The sequence below is a fragment of the Vanellus vanellus genome, assembly GCF_965231255.1.
Source record: "Vanellus vanellus genome assembly, contig: HAP1_SCAFFOLD_160, whole genome shotgun sequence".
Classification (NCBI taxonomy): Eukaryota; Metazoa; Chordata; class Aves; order Charadriiformes; family Charadriidae; genus Vanellus; species Vanellus vanellus.
In genome coordinates this window covers 76,319-94,540 of record NW_028128363.1, presented here as the reverse complement: position 1 = coordinate 94,540, position 18,222 = coordinate 76,319, and the positions used below count along the sequence as shown (strand labels likewise).

Here is an 18,222-nt window from a genome sequence, read left to right as displayed (position 1 = left end):
CATCCCTGGAGGTGTTTAAGAAAAGGGTAGATGAGGTGCTTAGGGACATGGTTTAGAAGTGGTGGTGTTTTTATCAGGGTAGGTTAATGGTTGGACTTGATGATCTTAAAGGTCCCTTCCAACCTCACTAATACTATGATTACCCTAACACAGACAAGCCCATCACTAAACCATGTCCCTCAGCACTATATCTACACAACCCTTAAACACCTCCAGGGATGAGGACTCCACCACTGCCCTGAGTAACGCATTCCAATGCCTGATGACCCTTTCAATAAAGAAATTATTCCTAATATCCAGTTGAAACTTCCCTTGGTGCAAATTGAACCATTTCCTCTTGTTCTAACACCTGTTACCTGACAGAACAGGTGGACCCCCACCTCTCTGCAACCTCCTTTTAGATATGTTTAGAGAGCGATAAGGTCTCCCCTCTGCCTCCTTTTCTCCAGGCTAAACAACCCCAGTTTCCCCAGCCGCTCCTCATAAGATATGTGCTCCAGACCCCTCACCCGTTTCGTTTCCCTTCTCTGGACACGCTCCAGCGCCTCAATGTCCTTTTTGTGGTGAGGGGGCCGAAAGTGAACACAGTACTCAAGATGCGGCCTCCCCAGTGCCCAGTACAGGGGGAAAATCACCTCCCTGGTCCTACTGGCTACACTAGTCCTGATACACGCCACGATGCTGGTGGGCTTCTTGGCCACCTGGGCACACTGCTGGCTCATGTTCAGCTGCTATCAACCAACAACAGAGGTCCCTCTCTGTGAGCAGCTTTCCAGACACTCCTCCCCAAGCCTGTAGCGTTGGCGGGGGTTGTTGTGGCAAAAGTGTGAGAGGTGGCGTTTGGCCTCATTGAAACTCCTACAGTCTGCCTTTGCCCATGGGTCCAGTCTGTCCGAATCCCTCTGCAGAGCCTCCCTACCCTCAGGCAGATCAACACTCCCCCCAGCTTGGTGTCATCCGCAAACTGACTGAGGGTGCGCTCCATCCCCTCATCCCGATCATTGATAAAGATGTTAAACAGGACTGGCCCCAGCACTGAGCCCTGGGGGACACCACTCCTGACCGCCCGCCAACTGCAATTAACTCCAATCACCACCACTCTCTGGGCACGGCCTTCCAGACAGTTTTTTACCCAGCAAAGTGTGTGCCCATCCGAGCCATGAGCAGCCAGTTTCTCCAGGAGAATGCTGTGGGAAACAGTGTCAAAGGCTTTACTAAAGTCCAGATAGACAACATCCACAGCTTTTCCCTCATCCACTGAGCGCGTGACCACGTTGTAGAAGGAGATCAGGTTAGTCAAGCAGGACCTGCCTTTCACAAATGCCTTTGCTAATGTGGCACTGAGTTCAAACTCTCTGTAATAGATTTTATCTCACAGTGAGGGACTGCAAAACTAGAAAGGGCTACTGCGAATGTGCCAAGAGAATTAGAAAAAGCCATTAATGAAGAGGCAGACAGTGTGACAGCCTTAGAAGAAGAAATCAAATTATTATCAAAAATGGTAATATAGAATGGCTTAGCTCTAGAGCACCTTTTAGAAGTGCAGGACAGAGAAGGTGTGTTCTTGAATAACAGCTGCTGGGTTTTTTATGTCAGTCATATATAGCGGCCTTCCAGTATCTGAAGGGGGACTACAGGAAAGCTGGGGAGGGACTTTTCACAAGGGTAAAGAGTACGTTAAAAAAACTTAGGGGTAAGACGAGGGGGAATGTTTTCAAGCTGGAAGAGGGGAGATTTAGAATAGATATTAGGAAAAAAATAAAAAATAAAAAAATCACACGAGGGTGGTGAGACACTGGCCCAGGTTGCCACGGGAAGCTGTGGCTGCCCCATCCCTGGAGGTGTTCAAGGCCAGGTTGCATGGGGCTTGGAGCAATCTGGTCTAGTGGGACATCTCCTTGCCCAGGGCAGTAGGGGTGGGACTTGGTGATCTTTAATTTCTTTTCTAATTAAACTATCCTATGAGTCTATGATTCTACCATTCTACTCACACCGCTCAAACTGCACCATCTATTTGATGCTGTGCACTTCCCATACTGCCTCTACAGGAGCAAACACAGAAATTTTCCTGCTCCAACCAGATAAAGCATTTTCATCGTGTTTTCTGTAAGCTCCAATTCCAATTCTACTGCCCTTCAGAGTTCCGTTAGTTTGGAGCATCCAGAGAGCCAGACCAAAAGCTGCGTGGTGGGTCATGGTGGTCACCACCATCACCCACAAACCTTCCACTTTGACTGCAGAGAGTATCTCTCAGTCTACAGACCACGGAACAAAGTTGGGATGAGGCTGTTCCTTCAGACGGCTTCCCAGACAAATTGCTGTTTGAGTTGAGCCAAGAATGTGTCAGGGACAATTCCTCGAGACAGCCAACCAAATATTAAATGAACACAAGTTATTTGTGGATGGAATTCCATGTGCAGGAGCAAGGACTGCCATCAATCCAACAGTACAGTTCCCTTATTCTTACTGTCGTTTGGGCCACACTGGCCACTGCAGCAAACAACAGATGCTCTCCCCTAGCTCTCTCTCTATGGACAGGAAGGAGAGAGAGCAACAGACTTGTGAACTTAGAAGGAAGTCAACTACTTTAATGAAATATTAATAATAAAATAAAAAAAGAAATAATGACATACATACTAAACTGGATCAAGCTCCCAGGATGATGATCACGTCACAAGTAGGCATGGGGAAAGTCCCAGGCTCAACTCTGGGACAGATGGGAACTGCATTCAGGAATGCACAGATAGGCATCAAAGGCAAACAAACAACCAGAGTCCTCCCAGAACACCAGCCACTAAAGGAAAAGAGCTGACCCTTTGATCCCTCAGCTTTTATACTGAGCGTGAGGCAGATGGGATGGATTACCCTGATGGTCAGTTTGGGGTCACCTGTCCTGGCCCCTCCTCCCGACAGGTGCGACTCCTCTATGCTCTTCTGCTTCTGACCCTCCAATGGGGCAAAGAACCAAGTCAGCTGGCCTTGGGGGTTATACCAATAAGTATGAGAAAGAGAATTCTGCAGACCATTCCTTGGCATACATTACAACTAATCAGGTTTTATCACTCTGAACAGTGTCACCACAATATGCTGTTAATTTCAGAGAGTTCAGTTAGTTTGAAGAGGCTCAGCTGCAAAGTAAAGTTGCGGAACAGAAGAGGGGTTCTGTTTCACCTCAAACCAGCACAGGTGGGCTGTTCTTTTGGGAGGGTATAAGGAGAAGAAAAGAGAAGCACTTGTGATTTCAGGGAATGACAAGAGAAGCAAAGGATGCTGTTGGCTGTCTTTACTGAGGGCTCCTGTTTTACCAAATGAAACCCCAGGACCACCAGAGTTTTTCCTGTGGAGCTGCTACCCAGCCGCACAGCCCCTGCCATTGACAGCGATGGAGTCACTGCGAAGGTGCAGTAGAAGAAATGAAACAGTTTGTGGTGCTGCAATGGATGGGCACATAGTTCTCAGTACAGACAGGCTGGAAGGCTCAGGGGTGGGGGTCCCCTCTTGTGGCTCCATCTCTGGAGAGAGAGGAGCATTAGGAGGGCTTTGGAAGAAGCTGCACAGGTTATGGGGAACTCATTGGCAAAAGCTCAGAAAAACATAGCTTTGTGTTTGAAGAATTAGTGAAGACAGAGAGTCATGAGTAAAGCTTGGGCCAGCACGGGGTGGGAGTGAGGTGGGGAAGCAGGGGTGGTGGTTGAAATCTGCAGAGAAACAGGAACAGGCAGAGGAAAGTGTAGGACAGCCTGTGGTCAGGATGCAAGACAACCCCCCCACCCCGCCCCAACAGAACTGAAATCCTTGTCCTTTCCACAATGGCTGCAGACTCTTCCACTGGAGCCCCTGAGAGCACTCCAGTTCCCCACAGACACACTGCTTCGCTGCCTCCTCCCCCACCCTCCAGACAGCCCGAGAGGTTTCCTACACACACACCCTCATCTCACTGCTCCCGGAAAGAGCCCTGAGCATCCCTTGAAGGAAAAAATCCCCATTGCCAGGGTGTGGGGGTCAGCGCTTCAATATCCTGCTTGATGAGACACATCAAGGGCTTTCACAGACAGTTTCACATTTCATTTCCAACTGGAAGCAGTGCCTCTGGCTTTCTGCTTCAGGTACAGTCAGGGATGGCCCTCAGTGGGGACCGCTGATGCCCTCAGAACCTTGGAGGCTGACTTGCACTGCTCTAGAGACCACTTCAATCCACCCTCAGTACCTGCAGTTCAGGAACTGGGCACCAGAGGGCTCATTAACATGCAAAATGCCATAACGAGCCACGGCTCTGTGCATAATTTTCTTATTATACAATTCTGCTGTAGTTAATTAAAGAGATTTCAGAAGAGGAAAGGTTTCAATAGTAAATAACAAGAAGAAAGGATTTCTTTTTCTTTTTCTTTATTTCTCTGCTTCATTCATGTGTCTTTCTTCATTGATATCAGCAATTTCCAAATGACACTGAAACTGGACCTCTCCAAATGGAGTCTGACTGTATAGGGCAGTCAAGACCCTGTATGTCAGACACTCTGTGGGCAGCCTTTGTCCCCACCTCCAACCCCACCTTTCTCTCATCAGCCACCTGGGACTTACAGCACCTTTCCTCAAATCTCAGCTTTCTCTGCTACACTCTGGAGTTGCAGGTTTCAGCCCTTTGGCACTAGTTTCCACCTGTTTCACGTAGAGAATGAACTGCACCCAGACACAGAATTTTCTTTGTTGCCCAAAAACGAGACCAAAGGAAGGCATGGTTCAATAGAAAATAAAATACTCTGTTGTACATTAAGTCCACCTTTCCTCCTCTGAAGTCCACTCTCCACAGAGGACAGCCTTAGACCAAAGGCAAACACATTTCTGTGCCAGGCACGGATCCTGAGAATCCCCAAAGAACTCATTGCCCCAGAGTCTCTTGGTTCATATGCGCTCACAGCAAGGCACACGCTGAAGTCACGAGCTCCCTCCATTCACAGAGGGAAGCAAAGAGACAAAGTGAACGGCATGCTCTCTTTGGAATGGCCAAAGGTGCACTGACCCCAAGGGGTCTGGGTTACAGGAGCATCTTCAGGCAGACTCTGAAACATCCACACCCACTCCTTGCCCATCCTCCTCCAGCGCTGGACAGCTTGGGTGCAATTGCCCAGGCTTCCTTTTCTCCTGGAGGGAGAGAAATCTGTTGTCTCCACTGAGATGCTTTGCCCTACCCTGCCTGTCCACCAACCGCAGCTCCAGAACTGCTCCCATCAGCCCGGGGTCACATTTCCCAGTCCCACGTCAGGGCTTCAGCTATGCCTGGGAATCTGGGAGGCAGTGGGCACCTCTGTGTGGGCATCACCCCCTAGAATGACGATGTGAGGCAGAAGTTGAAACATATGCAGAAAAGGCCGCAGTGTAATAAGTGTGTAAAAAGTCTTCATTTTCAGAACTTTGATACTGTTCTGTAAATTGTCATATTTTTTTTGCATATGTCTTGGACAAAGACCAGACAGCTGAGGACACTTTGTCTCCCTCTGACTGTTTACCTCTGGAGTCTTGACTTGAGGTACAGTGGCTGAGAAGAACTTGTTTCTGAAACATGAGGCAAAGAGGGTGTGAAGTATACATCTGTCTCCACCTAGTCTTACTGAGATAAGCTGTGACCAGACATTGTCTTTATTTCTTCTTCAAGTGTTCCTGAAATAATGTTGAGTTCTTGAATTCTCTTCCATGTTTCACGCAAATTTTGATAGACAAGCTTGCTGTGTTTGGAGAATGCTGTCCTTGAAGACCAGGTATACTTAGCTTTCCTGCCCACCGGTGCTGCTGACCATGGGATACTGGCTACCTCTCCCCAAAATAAGCCAAAATCTGCTCCACTGATGACCGGCATCTGCAGTCTTTTATTCTCCTTTCTCCCTCTCCTCAGGAGATCGTGCCGCACTATTTCAGTGTCACAACAGACCGTCTTCACATCCCTGAGCAGCTCTTGCTTGCTTGCAAGTATCAGATCTGGGTTTGCATGACCCTTGTTTGCCCATCTGGCAGCTGTGTAAAGAAGCTGTCCCAAAACTGCTGGACTGTTTGCATCCTGCGGTGTTGCCCTTCCAGAAAATGCCAGGTCATTAAAGTCCCCGTGGAGGACCAGGCTTCTACACCCAGAGACTTCTTTGGGGTGCTTAGAAAAGACTATGCCAACTGCCCCACCCTGACTGTGGCTTCCTTATCTCCCACCACAAAAGCACCGTTACTGACACTTCCTCTGACCTCCACTCAAAAGGGCTCACCCAATTTGTCACTTGCCCCATGAAGGAGCTCCATACATCCAAGCAACTTGTTCCCTTTGAGGGAACCCACCCCCGATCCTTCCAGCCTGTCTGTACTGAAAACTATGAACCCATCCATTGCAGCACCCCAAACTCTGTGACTTCTTCTACCACACCTTGGCAGTTACTCCATCGGTGTCAAAAACCACAGGCTCGAGCTCGTCCTGGCTGAGGGCGTCAGTGCCCGTAAGGGCTGTAGCACCTCAGGTGTAGCACCAGGCCAAGCTCTGACTGAGAGAAACCTGGGACCAAGCATTCCAAACCCCCTGTTTGCAAAGGCTTTGCCTCAGAGAAGAGCCATGCCAAAGGGGATGGAAACCCAAAGCTGAAATGACTGGATGTCAAGAGAGTGAGCAAAGCCTGCCGTCCCCAAGGACAGAGAGAAATAGGGCTGGGAAGTGCAGCCCTGGCAAGATACGGGGGTGCTGTCAATGCTGTAGAAGGCATTCAGTGGACGTGGACTCTAGCTCCGTGAACAACAAGGTGCTGCTGAGCAGCCCACTGTGAAAATTGTTGGTCTGTTCCTTGACTGTGTCTTCAAGGGGGTGAGTGAAGCGTGGGAGAGAGAAAACCCACCATTCTGAGAGCGTAGGCCCATGTGTGATGTGCCTCGTGTTCCTGCACTGCCTTATATCTACTGAATGGAGAAGGGACACACCTTGCCACGCTGTGGTGGGGGCAATCCGTGGCTGGCACAAAGGCACCGAACCTGTCTACAGGGCCGTCTGGAGTATTTGTCCCACACTCGGTCGGAACGGGGATGGCTTTCCTGTGCGGTACCTGCCGGCCACATGTAGTGATGTGTGAGAGCCTTGGCATCTCGCAAAACTACAGGCTTCTTTTGGGACATCAAAGAGAGGAACTGCCCGGAATTTGATTAGGCAACGTGGGGATGAAAACCATCATCGTAGTCAATGGAGATCTAGTCAACCCAGCTGACGGAAAAGAGACAAAGTGAGCTCTCCCTGTGGTACAGGACACCATTTGGGTAGATGGCACATAGGCTGCAAAGGAAACAGTAAATAGGGACAGGTGCAGTTCTCTTCCACTGTCCTTGGACAACCTCTGGCACTCAGATGTCACCAGGTGTTTCATCTGAACAGCCAGCTCCTACCCTACATCTTCATTCATTACCATGGCAGCTGAGACAAGGAGCTCACATGCAGGTGCCTCTTTAATGCCCGCCTGAAGTGAGGCAAGAGGAGTGCCACCGCCTGTGGGTTTGTGACAGGCATGGGAGGGAACTGAGTCCCCTTCCAGTGCTACCAATAGAAACGCAGGATGAGATGCCTCCATTGACTCAGCTGAGCCCTATCCCACACCAGGAGTAAAGAAGGTCCCTGCCAGCCACTGTCTGCATGTCCTGCCCAATAATAAGACAAGAAAGTAGTCTGAGTATCCTGGACAGGTCTTCCAGAGCTGGCACATGCCATGGCTGAGAGGAGCTGTCACGGTGTCTGTCTTGGCTCCTCTAGGGTGGAGAAGGAGGACATGCTGCAGAGCAGGGCTTCCCTGCTGCACCGTCAGAGGGAAAGGTCATGATGGCTGCCTTCTCCTGGGGATGGCTTCAGGGGTGGGAAGCTGCGGGTGCAGCTAGGGCTGCCCCGGGCTGTCCTTCACAACAGGGTCCGCGCACTCCAGGGAGCCCCCTGTGTGCCAGGGCAGGGACTTTGCCCCCTGCCAGGATCCCCACTCAGCCTGCCCACAGAGCTCCCCACGCTGCTGTGGGGAGAAGCTGTGAGTGGAAGGAGGGATCCCTTTAAGGGGAGAATCACAGACTCATGGAATGGTCAGAGTAGGAAGGGACTTGAAGATCCACTAGTTCCACCCGCCCTGTCTTGGGCAAGGGCACCTCCATCTAGATCAGGTTGCTCAAAGCCCTGTCTAACCTGGCCTTGAACACTTCCAGGGATGGGGCCTCAACAACCTCTCTGGGCAGCCTCTTCCAGTGTCTCACCACCTCAGAGTGAAGAATTTCTTCCTAAGACCTAATCTAAATCTACGCACTTTCAGTGTAAAATGATTATTCCTTGTCCTATCGCTGCACTCCCTGATAAAGAGTCCCTCTCCAGCTTTCCTCTAGGCCCCGTTTAGGTACTGACAGACTGCTATAAGGTCCCCACAGAGCCTTCCTTCTCCAGGCTGAACAACCCCAACTCCCTCAGTCTGTCTTAACAGAAGAGGTGCTCCAGCCCTCTGATCATCTTTTTGCCCCTCCTATGCACATGCTACAACAGGTCACAGAATCACATAAGAAGAGTGGTTGGAAGGGATGTCTAGAGATCATCTAGTCCAACCCCCCCTTTCCAGAGAAGGTTTAGCTACAGCAGGTTGCACAGGATGGCGTCCAGGTGGGTTTGGAATGTCTCCAGAGTCAGAGACTCCACCACCTCTCTGGGCAGCCTGTGCCAGTGCTCTGACACCCTCAAAGTAAACAAGGTCCTCCTCATGTTTAGATGGAGCTTCCTAGCCTGCAAGACTGTGATCTAATCGGCATTGCAGAGACCTGGTGGGATGGCTCCTATGACTGGAGTGTTGGAATGGATGGGCACAGGCTCTTGAGGAAGGAAGGGCAGCGGAGACGAGGAGGGGGTGTCACCCTCTATGTGAAGGACCAGCTGGAGTGCATGGAGCTCTGCCTGGGGATGGATAAGGAGCTGACCGAGAGGTTATAGGTCAGGACTTAAGGGAGAGCACAGAGAGGTGATGTTACAGGGGGGTTCTGCTACAGGCCCCTGACCAGGAAGATCGAGTGGATAAGATCCTCTCTAGACAGATTGGCGTAGGCTCATGTTCACAAGCCCTGGTCCTCAGAGGGAACTTCAGCCACCCTGATATATGTTGGAAGGAAAGCACAGCAGCGCATAGGCAATCCAGGAGGTACCTGGAACGCATCCTTCTCCAAGTGACAGAGGAGCCAATGAGAAGAGGTGCCATGCTGGACGTTGTCCTGACCAACAAAGAGGGGCCGGTAGGGAATGTCAAGGTCAAGGGCAGCCTTGGCTGCAGTGACCTTGAGGTGGCAGAGTCTGAGACCTTTAAGGTGGCCAGGAAGGCACACAGTAAACTCTGGATTTCAGGAGATCAGACTTCGGCCTCTTCAGGGATCTGCTTGGTGGACTACATTGGGACAAATCCCTGGAAGGAAGAGAGGCCCAAGAGAGTTGGCTAATCTCCAAGGGCTACCTCTGCCAAGCTCAGGAGCAATACATCCCAGCAAATAGGAAGTCAGACAAAGACACCAGGAGGCCTGCGTGGATGACCAAGCAGCTCCTGGTCAATCTCAAAGAGACAAAGGAAGCCTACAGAAGGTGGAAGCAAGGACATGTAGCCTGGGAGGAATTGTCCGGGCAGCCAGGGATCAGGTTAGGAAAGCTAAAGCCCAGGTAGAGGTGAATCTGGCCAGGGGCATCAGGGGCAACAAGAAAGCCTTCTATAGGTATGTGGGTGACAAAAGGAAGACTAGGGAACACGTGGGCCCACTCGGGAAGGAACTGGGAGACCTGGTCACCTGGGACATGGAGAAGGCTGAGGTACTCAACGACTTCTTTGCCTCAGTCTTCCCTGGAAAGGGCTCTAACACTGCTGTTGTCCTCTCCAAGGCACTTCCCAGCACTCACCAGCCCCTGCACAGCTCTGCCCACCTCCCCTGCCCTCTCCCCAGGACAACCCAGCCCAGCAGCCCAGTCTGGGCTGGCCCCACAGCACTGTCCGCTGCAGGCTGATGCAGAGCTCTGGGCACTCACCGCACAGCCCCAGCTCCTCCCAAGGGCACAGCAGCTCCTGGGGGGCAGACAAGGAGGTCAGCCTGCCCATCAGCCCCGGGGCTCGTGCTGGTGCCAAGGGAACAAGGAAAAAGAGGCTGGTAACTCTCTGCCTCTCTGGAATTCATGTTGTGCGTGATCCCCAGCCCTGACTGAATTTGCCCCCTTCTCTCCCCAGTCAGCCCCACGCCCCAGGACAGCACAGCAGTCCTGGCCCTGGGGTTCCCTCAGGCACCTCCTGCATCTTCCCCGTCTCCCCTCCCTGTGCCTGATGAGGCCCTGCTGACTCCCTCGGCACTGCAGCGTCCTTGTGCGTGAACACATTGATTCAGTGCTTTATATTAGTGGACTTCACCTTTGAGGGTGTTTCACCTTCGGAGTCTCCATCCGTTCCAGTCCAAGGGCAACTGTTGAGTCCCTAATACCGCCTCTCTCCTCCCGCCTAAAAGATGCATTTCAGGAACGTCCAGTATATGCCATCAGTCCTGTCATACATGAAGAAGACTGAGGAGATAATGGGAGCTTATGGATCGTCTCCCCTTCTATTGGCTACTAAGAAGAGCGCTTTTAAATCCAGAATATTTGGTGAAGTGGAAACCAATTGTACCATGAGTTTAGCTCCAGAAACATTGAAAACACAAGGAGAGGAGACTCATTAAAATATTGATTCCTTGAACATGTTCTTGGAAGGAACTTTGGAGGAACAGCCCATCCTTCAGGCACGGCACTTGGGAGATGCCCTTTTATTGAAGAGCTGTTATCTGTCAGGCCACACCTGACTCTGTGTTGTGCAAGGGTCAGACACAGTAGGATCAAGCCTCAGGACAAGCAGCATAAACTCAGAAAATTATCTATAAGCAGGATTATCACGAGAGAAAAAAGCAGACTCACAGTCTAAGATAAGCCTTGGGCAATGTGCATGGAAGGGGCAGCAGGTTATTGTCAGCGAAACAGTGTCCATTGGGCCTGTTTCCGTACGGCATCCTTGAGCTCCTGGTTCCTCATGCTGTAGATGAAGGGGTTCATTGCTGGAGGCACCACCGAGTACAGAAATGACACAACCAGGTCCAGAGATGGGGAGGAGATGGAGGCGGGCTTCAGGTGGGCAAACACTCCAGTGCTGATAAAGAGGCAGACCACGGCCAGGTGAGGGAAGCATGTGGAAAAGGCTTTGTGCCGTCCCTGCTCCGAGGGGATCCTCAGCACAGCCCTCAAGATCTGCACATAGGACACCACAATTAAAACAAAACACGCCAAAGCTAAACAGACACCAAACACAAGAAGCCCAACTTCCCTGAGGTAGGAGTGTGTGCAGGCGAGCTTGAGGATGTGGGGGATTTCACAGAAGAACTGGTGCAGGGCATTGCCCTGGCAGAGGGGCAGTGAAAATGTATTGGCCGTGTGCAGGAGAGAATTGAGAAACCCACTGCCCCAGGCAGCTGCTGCCATGCGGACACAAGCTCTGCTGCCCAGGAGGGTCCCGTAGTGCAGGGGATGGCAGATGGCAACGTAGCAGTCATAGGCCATGATGGTGAGGAGAAAACAGTCAGCTGAAATAAAAAAGAAAAAGAAAAAGAGCTGGACAGCACATCCTGCATAGGAGATGGCCCTGATGTTCCAGAGGGAATTGGCCATGGCTTTGGGGAGAGTGGTAGACAAGGAGCCTAGGTCAAGAACAGAGAGGTTGAGGAGGAAGAAGTACATGGGGGTGTGGAGGCGGTGGTCGCAGGTGATGGCGGTGATGATGAGGCTGTTTCCCAGGAGGGCAGCCAGGTAGATGGCCAGGAAGAGCCCGAAGGTCAAGAGCTGCAGCTCCCGTGTGTCTGCCAATGCCAGGAGAAGGAAGTGGGTGATGGAGCTGCTGTTGGACATTTGCTGCCTCTGGGCAGTGGGACCTGTCCAAGGAGGAAAAGGCAGTGATAAACTGGGAGAGACTTCTCTGAGGAAATCCCAATGCCATTCCTCACAGAAATGCCCCTCCCACAGCTGAATGAGGAATGATCCAGCTCATTCCCAACCCCACAAACTCAATGACACACTCCCTGATCGACTAAAATACTGCTTCGATACCTACTTTCCATGAGGACACCTCTGGGGCAGGACTCACAGAGTCAGAGGCAGAAGAGAAGCTGACCCGCAACCCCTCCCCAATTCCTGAGATGCAGACTTCAACAGAGGGGTGGGGAAAGAGGAGAAATGCCTCTGTGCTCTGAAAAAAGGAAGCGAGGAGAGGGAGTCAGACAGGTGTACAGTGAAGCCTTCTCCTCAGTGACAGTGTCTCCAGACAGAGACACTGCAGGGCACTTGCTTTTATGTTGTGCATCACTTGTAGGACACACTCACTTCTCCTGGACTGGAGGTGCAGCTGCTGAGAAGACATCTCGGGCTCTGGACCCTGTGGCTGTGGGGCGGGCGGGAGAGGAGAGCAGAGGCTTCCTGCCGAGAAGTTGTCTGAAGGTCAGGGGATGGCGGGAGGTGCCGGGATCCCCCCTGCCTGGGCACTTCTGGCAGCAGCTCCCTCTCTGTCCCTGCCTGTGTCTGGGCTGCCAGGAGCTGCCCCTGCCTGGAGCTGCTTCTCTGCCCCCGGGTCTCCTCCCTGCCAGTGCCCCAGAGCCCATCCCACCCGCTGTGTGCTCAGCTCTGCCCTGCAGACCCCTCCTGGCAGCACAGCGCTGCCCGGGGGCATCTCTGGGTGTGTGGGGGCTCAGGAGGGGTTCAGGGAAGTGCTATCGAGAACAGGGGTCTCTGTGCCTTCTCCACAAAGGAGAAATCCACTCCCACCTCCCACTGCCCACCCAGCAGCTGAGAGGAGAAATCCCACAGCACAGACTTGTTCTCTTTCAGGGGAAAGGTGCCTCGATATCCTTCTTCAAAAGGACTCTGTGCAAATGTCCTGGGAGTGATGGGGATCCGGGAGCAGCCCTGACCCACACAGGTCCATCTCAGCAACAGAAGGCATCTGCCTTGCTGGCAGTCACTCCTTCCACCCACTGCTTCTCCCCACAGAAGCTCCATGGGAACTCCCCGGGCAGGCGCAGAGCTGACCCTGGCAGGCGGCAGAGTCCCTGCCCGGCACACAGCCCCCAGGGTGCAGGGACCCTGCTGGCAAGGACAGCCCTGCCCACCCCTGCCTGCACACCCCTACACACACCTCCACAACCATCCCCAGCAGAAGGCAGCCCTCGGGCCCTGTCCCTCTCACCGGGCAGCAGGGAAGCCCTGCTCTGGAGCACATCCTCCTCCTCTACAGCACAGAAACTGAGAGAGTCCTCCTGACAGAGCCCAGCAGCTCTCAGATGGACCAGCTTGAGGAGATCCCTCCAGGAACTGGAGCTGCATTGCCCGGCACCCCGAGACTTACCACACAGAGGGCGGTGAAGATTTCTGCCCCAGTGAGCTCTCAGCACCACCCACTCCCAACTGCCTTTAAGCTCTCTCTGCCTCGCAGGTCTCCCCTCTCTGCCTGCAGGCAGTGCCCCCAGCCCTGCTCCTGGGCAGAGCTGTCTCTCTGCAGCGCTGCCCGCTTGCCAGGAGCTCCCTCCATCCCAGAACCCTGGCCCAGCTCAGCAGCAGAGGACCAGCCCACGGTGGCACTCTCTCTGTCCCCTCTGGGCTCCCTGGAGGTGTCCCTGGGGCTCCAGGGGAACTGTGAAAAAGGCTGATGCAATCTCTGATGTTCCCTCCCTCAGCTGCGCAGAGACATTTACTTCCAGCAGTATTATTTCTCGCAGCAGAAGAAGAGATGGCCCTCTCTTCTTGTCCCATTAATAGCACACACTGGGTGTTGGACTCTTGGTACCAGGATTCCTTATGGCAAGTCACCGCTTGCCTGGTGCCACAGCTCGGGGGGCTTCCGCCCAAACGTGCAGCAATGATCTCAGCCAGGGGCACAGACAGGAGGAGCTGGAGCCGTTCCTGTGGCAGACAGAGCTGTGACATGGTGGCAGAGCTCAGTCCAGCTGGTCTTCAAGGACAGCCTCCTCCAAGCTCTGCTATAGTCCAGATCGTAATTCAATCTAACCTAATCTAATCTAGGAGAATCAAAGCCACTGTGTGGCCACTGCTGAGTTTCAGAGAGCAGGTGGAGCTATATCGGAGATTCTCTACATCCTCTTTGCCTCAGTCTGCCCCAGCAAGGTCTCCCAGAGCTCTGAGACTCGGGGCAGGAATCTGGAGGAACGCCACCAGCAGTGGATTGTTCCCAAGTCACCTTAACTAAGACAATCCTTACCAGTCTATGGGACAGGAGGGGTGACAGCTGAGGGAGATGACAGGGTAAGCCAATGTGCCAGCGTGTTCAATGACACTCCGTAATCATTGAAAGGCCATGGAGGTTGAGGGAGGGAACATAGAGGTACATAGACAGGCCAGAGGGATGGGCCAAAAGTAATATCATGATGTCCGATAAAGAGAACTCTGAAGTCCTGCCCTTGAGGTGCACTAACCCCGTGCAATGACAGAGGGCAGGGGCGGTGTGGCTGGGTGGCAGCTTTGCAGGAAAGGCTCTGCTGGTCCTTCAGTTTCATTAGGCAAAACAGGAGCCAGGGGCAAAGAAGGCCAACAGCATCCTTTGCTTCTCATTCCATTCCCTGAAATCTCGAGTGCTTCTCTTTTATTCTCCTAATACCCTCCCAAAAGAACAGCCCACCTGTGCTGGTTTGAAATGAAACAGAACTCATTTTCTGTTCAGTAATTTGACTTTGCAGCCAAGCCTCCTCGAACTAACTGAACTCTCTGAAATTTAATGCATATTGTCCATAAGCTGTTGGCTCTCAGAGTGACAAAACCTGATCATCTATAATTTATGCCAAGGCATGGTATGCAGAGAGGCTCTTGCTTAGACTTTTTGCTATAACAACCAAGGGCAGCTCACTTTGTTATATGCCCCGTTGGAGGGTCGGAAGCAGTAAATTGTAGAGGGGTCACACCTTTGGATAGGAGCGGAGATGAGAAGTGACCCAAAACTGACTAACTTATCTAAACTGACAAGTCCTTTCTCTCTCTCCCTCCTCTCCTTGGAAAGAGAGGTGAGGGAGAGCATCTGTCGTTTGTCGCAGTGGCCAGGCCGGCCCAAACCGCAAGAAGGGTGAAGGAACTGCACTGTTGGACTGAAGGCAGTCCTTGCTCCTGCACACAGAATTCCAGCCACAAATAACTTCATGTTCATTTAAGATTTGGTTCGCTGTCTCGAGAAATTGTCCCTGACACACCCTTGGCTGGGCTCAAGCAGCATCTTGTCTGGGAAGCTCTCCTAACAAACAGCCTCATCCCAACTTCACTGCGTGGTCTGTAAACGGAGAGGCAAGCCCTGCAGTCAAAGTGGAAGGTTTGTGGGTGATGGTGGTGACTGAAATGACCCACAATGCATCTTTGGTGTGGCTTTCTGGATGCTCAGAACCAATGGACCTCTGAAGGAAAGTCAATCTGGAATTGGAGCTTACAGAAAACACATTTAAAACTCTTTTCTACTGAGTCGCTTGGAGCAGCAAAATTCCTGTTAGTGTCTGCCTGTGTAGAGGCTGTATGGGAAGTGCACAGCATAAAACAGACCATGCAGCTTGAGCTAAAATATGCGTTAAGGAGGAAAAGGATGTTAGAAACTCAATAAGCAAGTGATTGAACTGGGGAAATGCCCTAGGAGATCCCACTGTCTTAAAGTAGCAGATCCTACTTCTCCAGCCTGTGAAGTTTACGTTAGTCATTGCAAAGTAAAAAAGAAGCCTGTGCCATTGGAACCCTGTGGTGTGCCATGTATGATTCACAGGATCTCCTGAGAGAAATGGATGACGAGGTAAAGAATGTGAAAAAAAGACACCCATAAATTGAAGGAGGAGGAATTTCCCAAAATAAAGACAATCATCTTAATCAAAGTTTGATAGGAAGATCTCAGGGTAAACAGACATAGACCCTGGTTACAAATTAAACAGCTGGACTTAGAAGTTGGACAAGCACAAGATTTAGAAACAGAACTAAAGGTTTTAGAAACGGAGCTACAGAAAGCTGGAACAGCAGCTCAGCTTTCAGCAGAGTAACATATAGTCATGAACAGAAGTCACAATCAATGCAGCGCACTCCCCTCAGTCTGGGAATTCAAGAGTATGTCTTGGACAAGATCCATAGGGTCTACTGGGAAGGCCCAGATTCTTGTGGGCTGGCACCAGGGATCCTGGAATGCTTGCCAGCAGATTCTCACACATCGGAAGTGGCCATTGGGAATAGGAGAAACTTGGCCCTCTTATTAGTGGACGCATGAGCATGCACGAACACTCTTCATGTATGGCAAACTCAGGCTGAATAACTCCAGAGTAAGACACTTGGAGTGGCTGTGAGAGAGCCCATCGTCTTGATCCAAGGTGGGAAAATGTCACCTTCCAACCTGGGCAATCAAAGGGATTAATGTGAAAAGACCCATCAGGTCAACCTGCATCGTAAGAGAAAGCAAATTTTCCTTTTTGAAAACAGACAGAAGCCCATACCCCTTTCGAAACCAACATGGTGGCCACCACTGCCAATCTGCTGTTTTAACTGCTCCACACCATAGAGTCTGATCTCAGCACTGACTTTATCACAAGAATTATGCATGAGCACTGCAAAGCTTAAACGTAAGGTGTGCCACCCTGTCTCTGTCAACCCGTGGGGCAGAGGAGAGGGAAAAGCTAGTAACAGGGTTTGGATGTTGAAGGTGGGGTCCAGCAGAGATGAGGAGTCAAGGGAGTGGATGGGGAGAGATAGACAAAGGTGAGACAAGTTCTGATTTGATTGTGAGGCCACTAATGTTATAGGAGCATGACTGGCCTGCAGCTGGCCCCAGCAGTTTGGGGACAAGAGGTTTATCACAAAACCGCTCTTCCCAGCAGAGCCAAGATAGGGGCAGAGGGAAAGGGGAGTGGCAGGCCAAGGGGAGATGGCTGGCATGGTGATGATTCTGAGGGCACTTCCACAGCAGCAGCCTGGTTGGCCCTCAGGAGACATGCTGGCCAGCAGGCATGCTGAGGTCATCCAGCGCATCAGAGACCCCACCCAAGAGGAATTCCGTCCTTTAGGGTGGGGAGGGGGTGAGGCAGGTGGAAGAGGCCCACCTGGGTTCTGATCCTGGGGGCACCTCTGTTACAGCAACCTGACCAACCATGGCAGACAGAAGGGCAGGCGGGGCTTATGGCCACCTGGCTCAGGGCGAGCCCTGACACTGGCAGAAAATCTCCTTATCTCCAGGTTGAACATCCCCTCTTTCATCCAACACTCATCTTTCATCCTCTTAATATGCACCATGGTGGAGAGCCTATCTCCGCATTTTTATGACCTCCTCCTAGGTTCTGACAGGCTGCAAGGAGGTCCCCCTAAGCCTTCTTTCTGCTCTTGACCTACCTTGCAACCACTGGCTCAAAGGGAGCTTTGCCTTCCTAAAGACAATGACGTCAATAGAGATAAGTTTCTTCCTTGTAAAGTCCTTGCTGTCACCTCCGGGCAGCTGCTTCATGGCCCCTGTCAGAGCCAGCCACGTCCCTCTACTGACCCAGCCTCCCTTCCCCCCCCCCAAATGCATCCTCATCATGGAAAGACCCGTGGTGCATGAAGAGATTTCTAGGGCAATCAAAACCACGGTCAGTGGAGAAAGGGAAACAAGGGTGGGCTCTTTGTGTGCTGTATTATGTTAGTGTAAGATATCTACCTATATAGACACACAGCAAAAACTGATCCTTCCAAGAGCTGGTCTGACACTTTCCATGTATCCAGAACCTGGCCCCAGGATCCCCTCGTCCCCCTGATCCCCCCAGGCACAGACAAGCACACGCTCATGCAAATGGCTCTCTCCACCACAGAGTCAAAGAATCATTGAGGCCGGGAGCCAGTCAGCGTCCACCTTCTCTGGGCTGCCCCTTCATGTTTCATTTTAGTCAGGAGCTCCTTTCTCACCCATGCCAGGCTACTGCCAGCTTTGACAGACTTCCTGTATGATGGGGTGGACTGTTCTGGAGCTGCAAGAGTCCATCCTTGACTAGCAAAGAGCTCTCTGCCCCCCTCTTCTCCGCAGGGCCGTATCCCATTGGATTCTTCTGATCAGGTCCCTCAGAAGGCCAAAGCCTGCTCTCCTGAAGTCCCCCTCTTGGCCTTGTTCCCTTCTTTCAGGAGCCTCAACTCTACCTTCTCACCCCTGACTGTGACATCCCTGACAG

The 18,222-nt window shown here is 51.8% G+C and overlaps 1 protein-coding gene across 1 annotated transcript; it reads right to left on the bottom strand.

The window, feature by feature from the left end:
• Positions 1 to 10,990: 10,990 nt before the first annotated feature.
• On the bottom strand, positions 10,991 to 11,920 carry LOC309684527 (olfactory receptor 14I1-like; the record flags this gene model as incomplete). Its single annotated transcript, XM_082500427.1, has 1 exon — positions 10,991 to 11,920. The coding sequence occupies one exon, from the start codon at positions 11,918 to 11,920 to the stop codon at positions 10,991 to 10,993; it is 930 nt and encodes a 309-aa protein (XP_082356553.1).
• Positions 11,921 to 18,222: the final 6,302 nt, after the last annotated feature.